Genomic DNA, 15,937 nt, shown 5'->3' with positions numbered 1-15,937 from the left:
ACAAACCGAACACCGGTGTCGGAGTACGAGCCGCGCCCATGTGGATAACTCTAATTGTAGTAGTTGATCGCGTATCACAGGATAAACATTGACGCGACATGTGACGAAGAATCGACGTACATGGTTGCGGGCAGGAGCCACGCGCTTTGACCCAGAGAATGGTACCTGTTGTGCCTTCATCGTTCTCACCGTATATAGCCTTGCTTGACTGCGTCTTTCTCTCGTTATTTATCGGATTGAAAACGAGTGACAGCTGTGAGGGAGTGTCAGAATCGCGGTGAGCAGAATCTGCCATGCCGTCCATGTGTTGTGTTCCGTGGTTCGGACCGGGGCTGACGGCGATGACATCACGCTAAGACATTTTCGACAGCCGCACTCGCGGGCAATGCTTGACTTCCCCACATTTTATCAGCAGCTGCACGCTTCTGATACGCCGTTTGCTGATGCCGAAGAACGACTTGGGTACTTTTGGGAACATTGCCAAGGATGACGATGCGCGTTCGTCGTGCTCTGGCCAGCCACGTACGTGTGCGAACCGGTCAAAGTACCCGAGCTACTCGGTGAATGGCAGGTTTCCTTGCGTACTAGGCTCGTAGGGCCGAGTACTTAAGTAGGCAGTACCGTTTACCCTTGCGTCGGTTCAGCTTCATCACTTTCTTTGCTGACAAGAGCTGATCCTCAACCATGGTGTCAATGCGTTTATTGGCTGCTGCCCTCATTACCAGCGCGCCATTGGCGAACGCGCTGTTCATCAATGGCAGCGTAATCGCACCCTGCGACTCTCCTATCTACTGCTACGGCGACCTACTTCGCGAGATTGAACTCGCAAGGCCGTTTGCGGATTCCAAGACGTTCGTTGACTTGTAAGTACTGTAGATAAGAAGTCCAGTTGGATCACGGCTCATTGATGGCAGGCCAACAACGCGCCCACTCGACGAAGTCCTGGCAGCATTCGCCAATCTCTCAAGGCCAATCCAGAACAACACCGCGCTGAACGATTTTCTCTCCGAATACTTTGGCGAAGCCGGCTCAGAGCTCGAAGAAGTACCCACCGATGAGCTGGAAACTCAGCCAGACTTCCTCGAGAACGTAAACAGCTCTGTCGTTCGAGACTTCACTCGTCAGGTTATCGATATCTGGCCGGATTTGACGCGCCGTTATGTCGGGGCTGGGAACTGCTCCGAATGCGTCAACTCTTTCCTTCCTGTCAACCGTACCTTTGTAGTAGCTGGTGGTCGGTTTAGAGAACCATACTACTGGGACTCATTCTGGATTATCGAAGGTCTACTCCGTACTCAGGGATCCTTTACTCAGATTGCGGAGAACATCATCGAAAACTTCCTGGATCTTGTCGAAGACATTGGTTTCGTACCCAATGGCGCCCGGCGATACTACGAGAATCGATCACAGCCACCACTACTTACCCAGATGGTTCGGGTCTACGTCGAATACACCCAGAACTATACTCTTCTTGAACGTGCGCTACCTATTCTGGAGATGGAGTATGACTTCTGGGTGAACAATCGTACTGTAACCCTCGAGCGCGCCGGTATGAATTACTCTCTAAACCACTATGCCGTGTCGAACACCCAGCCACGACCTGAGTCTTACTACGAGGATTACGTGACTGCGAACAATGCGACCTATTTTAGCGAAGAGGGCGAAGAGTTCAACGTAACGAAGTCGCTCAACGAGACTGAAATGGCGACACTATACTCTAATCTGGCCTCGGGCGCAGAGAGTGGATGGGATTATTCAGCACGCTGGATAGCCAACCCATCTGACGCCGTCACGGATACGTTCTTCCCTCTTCGCTCGCTCAACACTATTGAGATTATTCCAGTGGAGCTCAACTCGATTCTTTACTACAACGAGATCACCATTGCTGAGTTCCATCGCCACCAGGGCAACTACACTGCTGCGCGCAAGTGGGCCAGTCGGGCAGCAGACCGTAGCGAGGCGATGACTACGTTCCTTTGGTCACCCGAGCACTACAGCTACTTCGACTATAACTTGACATCTAGCAGTCAGAACGTATACACCCTGGCCGATAACACGAGCACGCCCCTGTCACTTCAAGGTGCGCCAGCCGGAAAACAAATATGGTTCCAGATCTCCCAGTTTTATCCTTTCTGGACGGGCGCTGCTCCTGAGAGCATCAAGAATGACCCCAAGGCAATGAGGCGCGTATACGGACGCGTTGAAGAGCTTCTCGAGTCGCGAGACGGCGCGATTGCGGCGACGAACCTTCAGACTGGTCAGCAGTGGGATGAACCAAACGTTTGGCCACCGCTCCAATACATCCTTATGCAAGGCTTGCTCAACACCCCTCTCGAGGTCAGCGAAGAAGATAACGAGCAATCAACAGAAGACTACATTTGGACGCAAGACCTATCACTCCGCCTCGCACAGCGCTATCTTGACTCGTTGTACTGCACATGGCGTGTCACTGGTGGCGCGACTGACGAAGTACCACAACTTCCCGACTCTCAAGGCAATGGAACGATCTTCGAGAAGTATGCCGACGAGAGTACCAACGCTGCCGGTGGAGGCGGAGAGTATGAGGTCGTGGAAGGTTTCGGGTGGTCGAACGGTGTTCTCATCTGGGCCGCGGATCAGTTTGGCCAAAGCTTAACAACACCCGAGTGCGGAAATATCACTGCTGCCAATATCGGCGGCGGTGATGCGAAGAGGAAGAGGAGTGCAGTGGAACTGAGTAAGAGAGATGCCAAGTGGGTCAAGAAGACTAGAGGGACAAAGAAGCTGAGGTATTGATGATGAGGCCTGCGTATACTTAGTGGCAGAGACTTTTACCCATCGCGGCTATCCTTAATGTCAATCCATAATACTTGCCTAATGTATCCCACGTTCAGATATCTATCTCGTTCTTCTTGATCTTAGGTGTACAACTCAGCTGCAGAGTCCGCGGACATGGACAACCCCCACATTGATTCGTCCTGGGTAACAATACTCCAAAGCCACCTGCTATTGTAGAAACCGTCCCTCGTTTGGATGTCATCAGCAACGGTGCCATGCTCGTTATCCAACTCACGTCTACGGCTAAACAGACCGACGGATGAGGTGCTTGCTTTTTGTTTGGTTAATTTGCCGGTTGATGTCCTTATCGTCGCCTCCAACGTGAAGATGCCACTTTCTTGGACGTTTGTGGCTGCGAGATATCTTACGATGTCTGACTGTTACTCATCTACCACCACCCGTCCTGCCACCCGCCGTATCGCGCCACAATATAGTACATTCTTGGCACTCTTGTCATTGCTTACCAGCATCGGCATCCACGCGTTTTCTTGTCGGAATTGGTCACCAAGCGATAGTTCGCCCATGAATTGTTCGAAAGTTCTTGAAGTCACAGCACCGTGATTATTGCTGCCTGTCAAGAAGTAAATATGCCTCGTTACGGAATTAATCGCAGTGATTAATGTGCGCGAAAATAGCAGCGTGTAAAGGAGTTCGCCGGTTCCTCCCGTGCCGACTGAAGTACAAGACCGTTACAGGTTAAAGACCCGAAGCTACTGGGAAAGCGTAGCTTGGGCCGGCAACCTCACTGACTGCTAAGCACGCCATTTCGATATCTCCATCATGTCGCGAAGGGTTATCGGTAGCGATTGGAGAGATCCAAGAGCCAATGATGATCTGCACGGGACATGGGTGGCAAGTGGAGACCGCTGTGTTCGTGCGGACGCTAGCAAATGGCTTGCCATCCCTGACGGGCTTCCAACATTCTTGTCCTCTCGAGCCGAGGCCCAGATCCTTTCTAGATCTTCTAAACGGAAAGAAACGCAGCTCCTCTAATGATGAGATCGTGATGTCGACCAGCCTTCCACATACCCGAGCCGTCCAGCCCAGGCTGACTTCCTTGGGCACCTACTCTGATCCGCTAGACGACTGTTCCTCGTGCTTGTCTTTGAACCCATACCACAGCTTTAGGGTGACCGCCCATGGAGCCTCCGATCCCTTCGCTTTCTACACTCTTAGTACTGAGATCGCTCTTGGTATCCGCACGTCATTCGGATGACATGGCCGCGGAGCGTTCCTTATTGTGAAAAGAGAAATAGCACCTGCGGCTGTAAGACACTGACTCGTAGATGGACCCCCAACTACAGCCTAACGCTCTGCAGCCACTGCCAAATGCGTACCTTCGGGAAAGGTCATACATGGGGGGATGCATGTGGAGATATGGGAACGCTAGAGCGCGAACTCACTGATCCAATAGCCATCAATTATGCGTTGTTACTTCCGAGGATGCCATAGCTTAGTGAAGGCTGATCGATGGCCGAATATCCGCGCCCATCTTCAGGAAGGAGATAAATATGTGGAAGAGGTCCGCTCTTCTGAACAGCACGCTCTCATCTCAGCACCTTCCCCAATCGACATATTCCTCTTTTCCAAGTGCCTCAACCCCGACAGGACCTCAACATGAAGTACTTCACGCTATCAATGATAACTGCCTTAGCGGCGGCTTCGCCCATTTCCTCGGCGGCCCAATTCTCAGAGAATGAGATACAGGCGCGTCAGTTCGGTTTCGGCACAACCACTCGGAATGAACTCGAGGATGGCCGAGCTGGGGCATGCCCAGAGGCAATCTTCATTTTTGCCAGGGCTTCCACTGAGAGTGGTAACATGGTATGTCACATACCGCATGTAACTGTGTACGTGAGACTAACACGTTGACAGGGCGCTTCTACCGGCCCTGCAGTAGCCAGTGCTCTTGAGCGCAACTATGGTGCCAGCAATGTGTGGGTCCAAGGTGTTGGCGGTCCATACTCGGCTGATTTAGGCTCGAACGCACTGCCTGGCGGCACTTCCCAGGCTGCGATTAATGAAGCTGTGAGCCTGTTTGAACAAGCGAATCAGAAGTGTCCTGACACTCCCATCGTTGCTGGCGGCTACAGGTACGTGCTTGTTCATCACGCCTTCCCAACTTAAGAACATGTCTAACACCTCAACAGTCAGGGTACCGCCGTGATCGCAGGTGCCATTCCCAAGCTCTCTACTACCATTCGCGATCAGGTCAAGGGTATCGTGCTCTTCGGCTACACGCGAAATCTCCAGAACCGTGGTGGCATCTCTGACTACCCTAGCGAAGACCTGGAGGTATACTGTGCTACCGGTGATCTTGTATGCGTCGGTACGCTTACTATCACTGCCGCTCACTTCTCTTACTCGGATGAGGCCGCTGGACCTGCGCCAAGGTTCTTGATCGGCAAGATTGATGCGAACTGAGACAATCGTGAGGCGAAACTGGAGGTGTTGAGTGGGCGCGTTCCTATTGATCTTTAACGAAGTTTTCGGTTAATAGTTGATATATGAAGCATTTCATGATATTTTCAAGTGTTGTTACGCATCCGTGAGACGACACCCTAGATAGGTGCAAGTGGTAAGCTGAGCGAAGGAGGCAGCGGCAACTGCGGAGCGGAAGATCGCCAAGAATGGGACCCACCTAATCTTGCGATACTGGCTCGTGATTGGTAATCCTACTAAGTGCTTATCGATAAGGAAGCTTGTGCTTGCCCTGACCCTCCAGCATTAGCACACTCCCCCAATGACATACCTTTCGGTCACGAGCATATGTATATCGCCGTTGCGTTGAGATAGTTGTGGTCAGCGAAAAGGCGGAGCAACACATTTCAGGCCCTTGCAGCTACGGTACAGTAGCGAGCCACTACCGATTGAAGACTGCCCAGGTGCTATTACTGCAAACCTTGTAGCATTCGCACGGCCACACACTACGGTCTGAGCTGGAAACTCTCGATGAATAGTGGACACGTGTTTCGATGCTGCTGGTATCTCCCTCGAGAGGTATCTCAGTAATCGAAGCAAAGATGTTGCTGCGTTGACGAGGACCTGGGAAGTGATCGTATCTGCCGAAGACTATCCTTTACTGCGACTGTAAAATCACACTACCTGGTCATTGGACAGAGGCAGGCATTCACTTGATGTCCTACGATTTTAGGCTGCCTAGGTACCCACTGCCACTAGTGTCGGACTCTAACTTTCCACCGCGTTACTAAATCCTGGCCTTTAATCCCCTCTGTTGGCCCAATCTTTTACTATTGCAATCTTTCGCATTCAGCGGTCGTCAGATCCTCGATTCTTTCTTCTATCGATGAACTCCGGTTTACATAAGACAGCCTAGATCCACGTAGCTCCATTCGCTGTTGCAAAGACGCAAGATCACAAACGCTCTCAGCCATGCTTCTTCTCGGGCTACCCTCTGAAATACTCACCGGTGTTTTAGAGCATTACTCTGAAGCTACTCTTCTAGATGAAGTTTTTCGTACGCGTCTCGTCTGCAGTAAGTCTCCAAGGTGCCAGTTCGCCTATCACCACTAATGATACTAGGGTCTTTTGCCGCAGTCTTAAACCACCATTTGCTCGCCAAGACTCCAATCAATAAGTATCTAGCTTACATGAAATTGGTCGGCCTACAGCTTCATCAAGCGAAGTCTCCGTTTCAGTTCGTGGTCGATCATGCGGAGACCTACCTATTGAACCGCATTCGGAGTCAAGATGGCTACTTGCACCTTTACCCAGCATTCATTAATAAGCTCGTTGGTATTCTTATGCGCTTCAACCTACCTGACGACAACGACATTGAGCTTCGGGAACAGTACATTTTGGATCTCGTCCGAGCCGTCGTAGCCACTACCCCGCGTGACCGACTAAGAGAAGGTCTTGCCATCTGGCTTAAAAAAGATCTAGTAGCGGCTTCTCCCCGGATTGTCGATCCAGAAATTTCCCTTTGGGAAGCTCTAGCTGGCGCAGCAGCAGTCGGCAACTTCAAAGCTGTCGCACACTTCTTGAACCACACCACGGACTTCCTCGAGCACCGCTTCGACTATCACGTTCATGACCTCCCTAGCGCAGTTGTGGCCGCAGCTAGTACAGGCAAGAGTGTAATGATCGAGTATCTGCTTGCCAAAGTGAAAGTGGGGTTGGAGACGAACAACGAAAGCTGCAAACATTACGCCCCTGTCCATGGTTCCTCCAAGACTACAACGGAGTGCAAGTGTGAAAACAAATTCTATTCCATCATAGAAGCCATCAAGGCAGCCATGAGAGGGTGTCACCTGCGAGCAGCAAACAAGTTGATCGAATTCTTACGAACACGCTTCGTTCGTCTCGCGCAACGAGATCGACCTGATTTCCTCCGTCTTGCTATGGAGAGCTATAACTTGAAGTGCATCAAGCACTTCCTCAAGGAAGACCAGCGCCCGAACCACGTACTCAAAAGGGACCCGGAAGTCATCGCCGCATATCACGAGATTCTCCGCAATGGCAATATCGAAATCATACGCTTTCTCCTGGAACAGGGTATCGTGAGTGTCGCAGAAGCTCCTATGGGCACCAATGTCTGGCTGCCTCGATTTGATCCTTTAGACATTGCAATCCAACGCAATCATCAAGAAGTCGTAAAGATCTTGCTCGAGTTCGGAGCTATTCCTAACGTATACCATGTACTTCAAGTACTCAATACCGGTATAACGTCCTTTCCGCACGCTTATATGTTCCCGCTTCTGCATTCTCTTGTCGACAATCACCATCTCTCCGCAAGCCAGCTTCAGGGGAGTACCATCAATACTAAGCCTTTGTGGATGCAAGAACTGAATATAAGCCGTTCGTATTTTAAAGAGCAAGATCCCGGCTGTCTCGAGCTATTGCATGGTCGTTGGCGTTGGGTCGACTGTGACCACAAGACGGGGTGGATCGACGCTTCTATGATGGTTAAGTGCGATCATATTGCGCAACGACTATTTGTAGCTGGACGGGTGTCTCACATCGACGCATACAAGTCTATCGTACTCGTTACTCGGGAGATTGTTCGGTCTCGACAATACAAAGGGGGTATTGGACTACCGCCGCTGCCCTCGTTGCTGGCTGTTCTGGGGAAGATAGCTACGGATCAGATTGCTCTGGGGGACAGCAAAATCGAATGGAGAAAGGAGGCGTGGGAGGCTCTACGGTGGTTCGATGGATTATCGTTGTTAGCTTGCAGACCTGCGGTAGGTTACTCGACGATGACATTGAGCAGGTTTCAAGAAGCACAGATGCAGCAAATGAGGCAGGCCATGTTACAGGCTGCTCGTTTTTCGGGAAGGTGGTAGCATACGTCCGTGTTACTTGAACCGACAACTATATGTATATATAGATACGTATGTTCACCTTGCATTCATCTGAACCGCCACCTAAACTTCGGCTTTGCTGAGCGCCAACATGATCCAACACTCGTTGATCGCGTTATAGTATCTCGTCTGTCTGCTGTAAACAACTGTACGTAAATACTGGATCAGATGGCATCCATTCACCATGGACGCAGATTTGTACTTGTCATTTAAATTTTCATACTTGCATACGTAATGCACTTCGATGCCGCTCGTACACCAAGTTCCGTTTCCAGCGATGATATCACATGTGCATCGATGATGCCCTGGGGTTCATCCAATCCCCACGAGGTTTAATAGGCTTCCCTTCACATGCGAGTTTGGTAGTGCTGTACCTATTTTAATTTGGGGCCTGAATAGATCTTACGTGCAGCAACAACTATCCTGTAGACCCTATCACTTCTGTTTTGCCACTTGGCAGCCTGGTACGAGGTGTGGCACTCTTGATGTGTTGTTCGCTGGGTCATGCAGGTGGTGGCTGAGCCGATCGAGATTTGACGGCCGGACATAAGCTTTGGGTTGACCTCGACAAAACGATCTCAGGCTGTGCGGATACTATGACGACAGCTGACTGCAGACAGTCTCATGTAGTGGTATCGTCCGACCAGGGGGACACGAACACGGCAGCCTACAACGAGTCCTTTGGAGCCTCCGGGCTGACGATGGCTCCCAAGGTCGCAAGGAGGCCTTTGGGTATCAGTGTGCAGCGAAGCCATCGGCGTACCGATGTTATGCCTGCAGCATGATTATTGAACCTGAAAGACACGCCAAGGAACAAGTTGTTGTTGTTGCTGTGAGGTGCAGCCACGCAGCGTCAGGCTGAAAGCCACTTCCACGCTAGATCTTGCGCTAGGCAAGTCCGGCCGCGATAGTCACTAGCGGTAATGGCCCAGTGACCCGGTTGATGGTGTACCACCTCAATATCTTATCGATCTGCATTTTAACAAATCCTTCAACGGTAACCTTAGAAGTCCTGGATACCGAAGTGTGTGCAAATCTGAGGACTAGCTGAACACTGGAAGTCGCGCTGAGTTGATGATCGACACGAAAGTATGACAAAGAAAACGTTTCTCCAATGGCCAGTCCGCCATATGCGGTGTTTAGTGTGGCTTCAAAAGGGATAGCAGAAGTAGTGCCACAACGCCAGAGAGGCGTGTCATTGCAACAACGAACTCGTTTTATAGAACAAAGAAATTAGATTTGTGGAATAGGATCGGAACCAGGTAGGAGCGATCAGCGAAGTGATTCCCCATTCCCCACAATACAGCTCAACAGGAAATGCGTTGAAATCCGCCGTTGCTCCACCTCTGTTTGGAGAAGTCCGGAAATTTTGGCAGATCTAGCACCAGCAATTCTGATTCGGAGAACTTGGCATATACGTTTTCCTTCTCCATGATTTGTGCGTCTTGCCATGTCGCAAAAACAGCATCCCAGTACCGTCTCGGCTCTTCTTTCGCATGTCCGACATGCCCACTTTTCTCGAACAGCACTTCAGTGACAGGCATACCAGCGCATGCTGACTCTTCCAGATGCTCGTAGACATCTTGCCAAGCGATAAGCGTATCGCTTTTTGAGTAAAGATAGCAACGTGGTGCTGTGGGGTCGAAATAGATAGGATCATTGATACGCTTTCGAGTCCGACTGATGACGTTGTTCTCGTATCCTTTGATACCGGTGTACAAAATCCATATGCAGCCCAGCACTACACTGACGAATAGTATAGCAATGTGACGCACAACTGGTATCTGAGGTAGTGATTTGTTGAGGGCCTCGCATAAGCGTAGATAGCGTGGGTGGCCTGGTGTGCTGTCTAAACACAAGGCTGAGACCGGAAGCCGTCTCTCGGTGAACCTGTAGTGCGCCTCTGCTAGCTCGCAGGCTTTGTTGCTTCCTCCTTCAGAGAAAACGTGTAGCAGTATCCCACTATTGAACTCTTGAGCAGCCAGGTACCGGTAGCTGGATATGCGTTCGATGGCGGGTCTCATGCGCCACTGTTTGCGTGCGGAGTTTCTGAAGCAGAGATCTTTCGCGGAAGTCGTGATAACCATGATACGTGATGAAGGGAAAAGATTTCTGTATTCTGCTGTGTACTTGGCGATATAACGGTTCTGGGCTCCTGTCCATGTGCATAGCAGAATAAGTGACGGTGCCACACTATTTTGCGACGAGAAAGGTGCAGCACGGAATGGTAGCCGCGGATCATAAACCCATATGGAGGGAGCGATGAGCTCAAAGTCGGGGATTGTGTCGTTGGTAGTCTTATGGTTTGGCATGATACTCGTCGAATAGGTGGTTCCCGATGCGGAGATAAAGAAGTCCGAAGAGGCTGGTGACGATAGTGTGGCGGTTCTGAATACAATGCCACCTTCTTTGGTTGTTGATATGTCCAATGTAAAGAGATTGAAAGACTCTGTGTATTGTCACTGTGGCAAGAATTCTGAACAAAGCAACGAGATGAGAACTTGCAGGATCCAGCATGAACACATCGGGATACCGGAAGCCAACCGATACGCCATCAGAGACTTGTTGATGTCAATTGCGTACGCGTAGGGCGTTGGAAGTCGGACGGAAATTTCCATAGGATTGATCGGCCTTGCAGTGGACTTTCTTTAGCTCGCTTCATGTTTCCTATTCGGTTGCTAGTCAGCGAGAGGGTACGGCGACCGACCATGGTCTGAAAGGAGAAAGGCTGTGCACGTTCTATCCTGCAAAACATACTGAAGCGCACACGGGTCTTGTGCCGGTACCGTTATTCAGTTGGGACGGTTCTCAATAGCAAAAAGCCCCTAGGCGAGGATCTCGGAAACGCTTGGTGTCCGTGAGGCTTATGCGCCCCTTCGAGTACGGCCCCCCCACATTCTTTTGGCAAGCCAGCCACAAGTTGGACTGTGCAGCACAGCGGGAGTGCAGTGGTAGATGCGCTTCCCCGCTGCGCAAAGTCAAGGCCAACACTAGTTGCCGTGCTGACAATGAGCGATATGATTCGTCGAGCTGGTATAAGGCTTGGCCGAGGCTACTATCTGACAGCATAGAGTGGGTGCCAGATAGCCCCAGACACATCAGCTGCGCCTTGGGTCCTTCAAGTTGCCTTAGTGTGCGATTCTACGAAGTCGGGCCTCGACTGGCTCAGAGCACGTGTCAACGTAGAAGCCGGATCGCGCTGGCCGTTTGCAGCGATCATCAAAACAACCACCCGTGTCAAGATACGCCACGGCTGTTACCCTAAGGGGACCAAGTTGTTTTTTTCCCGTAGGTTTGGGAGAGCTCGTTCAGACATGCGGTCGGCCTGGGCGCGAAGGCAAAACAACGACATCGTGAATTAGTGCCACAATGTTCAATGCCTACTACGCAACTACAATCCGGGAGCTGCATATGTGTTTAGGTGAGCCTCGACCATAGAAGCGGGCGCTCGCTGTAAACCAATCTCCCAACCAGAGTTCGACTTCTGAAGCTAGATCGACACCGGTCTTTACTGCCCAATCGACTCCGAGGCCACCCTATCACTTACTCTGTCCCCAAGAGAAGTGGTCTTTTGCCCAATCCTCGTTCCTCCTATTTCGCCCCCAATGACGGCCGGCAGTCATCCGAACGAGACGACCTTTGACAAGTGGGACTCTTCCTGCAGTACGCCCACCGATGAATACAGCGAGCCTGGTGGTGCGTGGAAACACGACCACATCAGGCTCAACACAGGTAAGCATATCGCACAGCAGGGCTGTACATCCGACCTCTTATATCACCGTACAGTAGTGTGCATGGCGCTTCGTAGTGCTATGGTGTCGATGGCTGAGTCCACAGCCCATAAAGTTCGCTAGTGTCCAATGCTGGGGGACTTTGGCACACCTCAGCAAAAGTTCAGGCTTCCGAGGACTTTCCACTGACTGTTTTAGAACTAAAAGATTGGCAAGAATTCTCGAGAGACATTACAGCCTCGTCTGCCAAAGATCCAGTATCTCCTCACTCGCTGTGGATGACCGACAACATGTCCTTGGAGAACTTTGGAGGGAGAGGCGAGACTCAGATGCCCGATGTATGGAAGCCACAAAAGAAGGAGCTGGTAATCATGATCAGTCTAAGCTTCATATCATTGATGGTGGCGCTGGATGCCACGATCCTAGTCACGGTACTACCGGTCAGTCATCCTCTTACTCCGTGCCGTAAGGAAGTTCTGACATACTCCACAGGTAATAGCACAAAAGCTTGATGGCACTTCGGCTGAAGCGTTCTGGACGGGGACATCGTACCTCCTCACCTCTGCCATCTTCCAGCCGGTCATCGCATCGATATCCGCTGTCTTCGGCCGGCAACAGCTCCTCATCACCTCGCTCCTCTTCTTCACAGTCGGTAAGTCTGAATGCCATTTTGTGTCGTGGATGGTCGCTAACCATGCCTCTTCAATCCAGGTACGATACTATGCTCGGTCGCAGACAATTTCACTGAGCTGCTCGGAGGAAGATGCATCCAAGGAATTGGTGGTGGTGGGATTATAACGTTAACACAAGTCATCTTTTGCGACATCGTGCCGCTGAGACAACGCCCGAAATACTTCGCGATGGTTCTCGGATGCTGGAGCATAGGGTCCATCATCGGACCCGTAGTTGGTGGTAAGCTTGTGGAAAGCGCATCCTGGCGATGGGCATTCCACATCAACTATCCATTCTGCGCTATCGGCTTCGCTGTTGCGATCTTGTTCGTGCGCCTTGACGCGGTGGCGAAACTCACATTCCAGGAGAAGCTCAAGCGGGTGGATTGGCTGGGCGCAGTACTCTTCATTGGCAGCATGACGAGCCTGTTGATTGGAATCTCTTGGGGCGGCATCCAGCATCCCTGGGACTCAGTTGCGACTCTTGCACCTATCATCGCGGGGATGACAGGAATCGTTGCGTTCTTCCTGTGGCAATGGTACAGAAAAGAGCACACCCTATTGCCTTTGGCAGTGTTCGAAAGCTGGAGCGCAATCGCCGCTTTTTACAACGCGCTGATCAATGGCCTACTAGTAAGTTTCCACCCAGTCATCACCCAGATACAAGCTCACATATCAAGCTCTTCACGACCTTGTACTACTGGCCATTCTACGATATGAGTGTTCGCGGGAGATATCCTACCCAGGCGGGTATTGACATGCTGCCGGTCGTCCTCCTCACGGTTCCCAGTTCCGTCATTGTTTCGATATTGACGACGCGTCTTGGACGATTCCGATGGGCGATTTGGGGTGGCTGGATGGTTACGACACTTGCGTGCGGGTTGCAGGTTATGCTCGACGTAGATTCAACAACTGTTGTCACGTCAGCGCTTCTTGCCGTATTAGGAATTGGCATGGGTATGGTACTGACAAGTCTCAATGTCGGCATTCAGGCCATTTCCAAGCCAGAAGATGCAGCAATGGCCGCGAGCATGTACGGCTTTCTCCGAAGTCTGGGTATGCCGATCGGTGTCGCCGTAAGTTGAGCCTTCATCCGATCTCCTTCCAAATGCTGACTCCTTCAAGCTCGCAGGGTCGGTCTTCTCAAACTCCATGTCCGACAAGCTTTCAGAGCTAGGCCTGCCCACGTCGATCGCTCATGACTCTGAGCAATACATATTCGTCTTGCGCAAAATGGCGGACTCCCCGCAAAAAAGTGCCATTCTTTCCTCGTACATGAGAGGGTTCGATTCGGTCTTCGTCATGGTCACAGGTCTCTCAGCTACTGCGCTCATCGTCAGCTTTATGATCAGAAAGTTCAGCATGGACAAAATACTGGTTGCGCAATTCTCCGCGAAGTGAGTCGCGTTTGCCTAGGCGGACACGCGATTCTCCCGGGATTGGACGAGCTTCGTCTTTTCATGTACATACACAGTAGGGTATTCAGACGAAACCATCAGAAGACTGGTTGACAAAGGTTGACGCGTACGCTCCCAGACTGGAGCTCGTGTGTTGTGGGTGAGTCGACGATGCCGCGCGGTGTCCAGCGCGTCATCTCAGGGGGCTGGGCCCACGTAATCGCGCTGCCTCAGAACGCGCCATTGCGGCGTAACAGTTCCTCGGCACGCATCACTACCAGTACAACCAACACCGTTGCTTTAAACACGTCTGTCAAATACATGTGCAAAAGAAAAGGGCAACCTCTATTAGGATAATGCTAATCAGACGCGCGTCGCGACATGCACTGTCCCTCTTTACCCTGCCAACAGATTTGACACTTGTGAAGCCGACGAGCTTCGCAAGCGAGAGGAAATGCAGCATGGTACGTCCATAGGGTCAAACACGAAGATGACATGCCAATGTATTAAGCTTTGCAGCCAAGAGATTCAGATCACCACTTCAGAAAGCTCATTGACATTCTTCTACACACTATGATACGGAAATGACTGTAAAGTTACCGAGTCCATCGAACGAATCGCACTGAGGCTCTTGGACCCTGGAAAACACTCTATGGGGCCTAGCAATAGTCGCCAATGTTGTAACTGGGGAAGACGTGGCTGGTTCGGCAGGCCGGGCTGGCACCTTTGACGTACAGTTTGGTCGCTGATAATACATGTCAGCCTCTTCCCAGAGCCTCGTTATGGCTCGCGACTTACTGTCCACTGGGAGACCCTGCCTCGGCTGTCTCACGATAGTCTGGCTCCTCTCTGCTGGCGTAAGATCGTTCTCACACTGGATTTGTTCCTGGCCACCATTCACAGTGGTACTGCCAGTCCAGAGATCGATGTGGTTGATGCGCGGGCTAGCCTTCCAGTCGGTGTCGCACTGAGCGCAGAAGTCCTCGAAGCGCAAGTACTTTTTCGTGTACGGATCGTATATGATCTCACACTGGTTGAACTCGCCAGGGGCAGAGGCAAATGTCAGGGGGTCGGCATAGGTGCCCGTACCACCAGCCTGGAAACCACGGCCGCAGTCGTAGGCAGTCGCCGGACCTGGAGGGTCATTATCGGGGTACCTGAGCACTGTTAGTTGGGAATACGTAGCCAGGGTTTTCACCTATTAACATGCCCATAGTAAGTGTGGGTGACCTTGGTCACTGTGGTGCAGCCGAAAGCCACGAGACTAAAGGACGATAGTGCAACGAGTACTGAAGCGCGCATGATGATGGCTAGTCTGGATATGATTCTCTCTGTGAACCTTGGATTGATCTGAGGACTTTCCCGAGCTGATCGGACAGACTTTATACTCCTCCTCACACCGCATGTCGGTGGAGACCTGACGAAGAGGCTGTCTAGCCATTACCCTCCTCGACATTAGTTCTGACAACCAAGTTCCATTTTTGGACGAGGCTGTGAATAAAATGAGGGCACATTTGCTACAATTAGAAAATGACGATCCGATGCCAGACACGAATGGCGGGTCGGGGGTCCAAGATCGCTCTTCCGCTCGTATTCTACGGCCTTGGATGTAAGTCGCCTGCTTCGTCACGATGTGTTTGCTCACATCATGCCTAAGGCTGACGAAGCTGAACAGATGACATGACATTAATTACTGCGAACCGTCTCCGCGGGAGAAGGCTACGTCGACTAAAGCCGGGAGCGTGCCGTGTCGGGGCCAACCGCTGCGGGAGCCAATGAACACGCATCTCATGGGGTTGGTGGCGCATTAGTTCGGTATCACGGCATCCTGATTGAGCGCCGGATGCAGCGTCTTCTCTACAGAACTGCCTTGTACGGCTCGAGTTCAGCTCTCGGGCTAGCTCTTCGCCTACGTATGTGTGCTTCCCCGGACTACGATAGGCTGTCAGCAACAGGGGTGATCAGGCTGGCTTATTTCTTTGCAGCGATCATTTCTT

General features: G+C 51.4%; 6 protein-coding genes across 6 annotated transcripts; 4 read left to right on the top strand and 2 right to left on the bottom strand.

Annotated features, from left to right (window-relative positions):
- Positions 1-693: 693 nt before the first annotated feature.
- J4E92_004347 (uncharacterized protein) lies at positions 694-2,775 on the top strand (the record flags this gene model as incomplete). The annotated part of the gene is made up of 2 exons (XM_051495737.1): positions 694-863; positions 915-2,775. The coding sequence occupies 2 exons, from the start codon at positions 694-696 to the stop codon at positions 2,773-2,775; spliced, it is 2,031 nt and encodes a 676-aa protein (XP_051353577.1).
- Positions 2,776-4,434: 1,659 nt separating this feature from the next.
- Positions 4,435-5,241, top strand: J4E92_004346 (uncharacterized protein; the record flags this gene model as incomplete). The annotated part of the gene is made up of 3 exons (XM_051495736.1): positions 4,435-4,641; positions 4,693-4,910; positions 4,968-5,241. The coding sequence occupies 3 exons, from the start codon at positions 4,435-4,437 to the stop codon at positions 5,239-5,241; spliced, it is 699 nt and encodes a 232-aa protein (XP_051353576.1).
- A 1,109-nt stretch (positions 5,242-6,350) lies between these two features.
- J4E92_004345 (uncharacterized protein) lies at positions 6,351-7,434 on the top strand (the record flags this gene model as incomplete). Its single annotated transcript, XM_051495735.1, has 2 exons — positions 6,351-7,337; positions 7,399-7,434. 2 exons carry the CDS (start codon positions 6,351-6,353, stop codon positions 7,432-7,434), a joined length of 1,023 nt encoding a protein of 340 aa, XP_051353575.1.
- Positions 7,435-9,448: 2,014 nt separating this feature from the next.
- J4E92_004344 (uncharacterized protein) lies at positions 9,449-10,453 on the bottom strand (the record flags this gene model as incomplete). The annotated part of the gene is made up of 1 exon (XM_051495734.1): positions 9,449-10,453. One exon carries the CDS (start codon positions 10,451-10,453, stop codon positions 9,449-9,451), a length of 1,005 nt encoding a protein of 334 aa, XP_051353574.1.
- Positions 10,454-11,746: 1,293 nt separating this feature from the next.
- Positions 11,747-13,944, top strand: J4E92_004343 (uncharacterized protein; the record flags this gene model as incomplete). Its single annotated transcript, XM_051495733.1, has 6 exons — positions 11,747-11,873; positions 12,071-12,312; positions 12,365-12,524; positions 12,584-13,176; positions 13,224-13,619; positions 13,669-13,944. 6 exons carry the CDS (start codon positions 11,747-11,749, stop codon positions 13,942-13,944), a joined length of 1,794 nt encoding a protein of 597 aa, XP_051353573.1.
- Positions 13,945-14,599: 655 nt separating this feature from the next.
- J4E92_004342 (uncharacterized protein) lies at positions 14,600-15,345 on the bottom strand (the record flags this gene model as incomplete). Its single annotated transcript, XM_051495732.1, has 3 exons — positions 14,600-14,685; positions 14,739-15,097; positions 15,341-15,345. The coding sequence occupies 3 exons, from the start codon at positions 15,343-15,345 to the stop codon at positions 14,600-14,602; spliced, it is 450 nt and encodes a 149-aa protein (XP_051353572.1).
- Between the last annotated feature and the right edge of the window lie 592 nt (positions 15,346-15,937).

This window comes from Alternaria infectoria, assembly GCF_024043175.1.
Source record: "Alternaria infectoria strain BMP 0036 chromosome Unknown scaffold_6, whole genome shotgun sequence".
Taxonomy (NCBI): Eukaryota; Fungi; Ascomycota; class Dothideomycetes; order Pleosporales; family Pleosporaceae; genus Alternaria; species Alternaria infectoria.
Note: the sequence above shows the minus strand (reverse complement) of the source record. Positions and strands in the feature narration are given on the sequence as shown.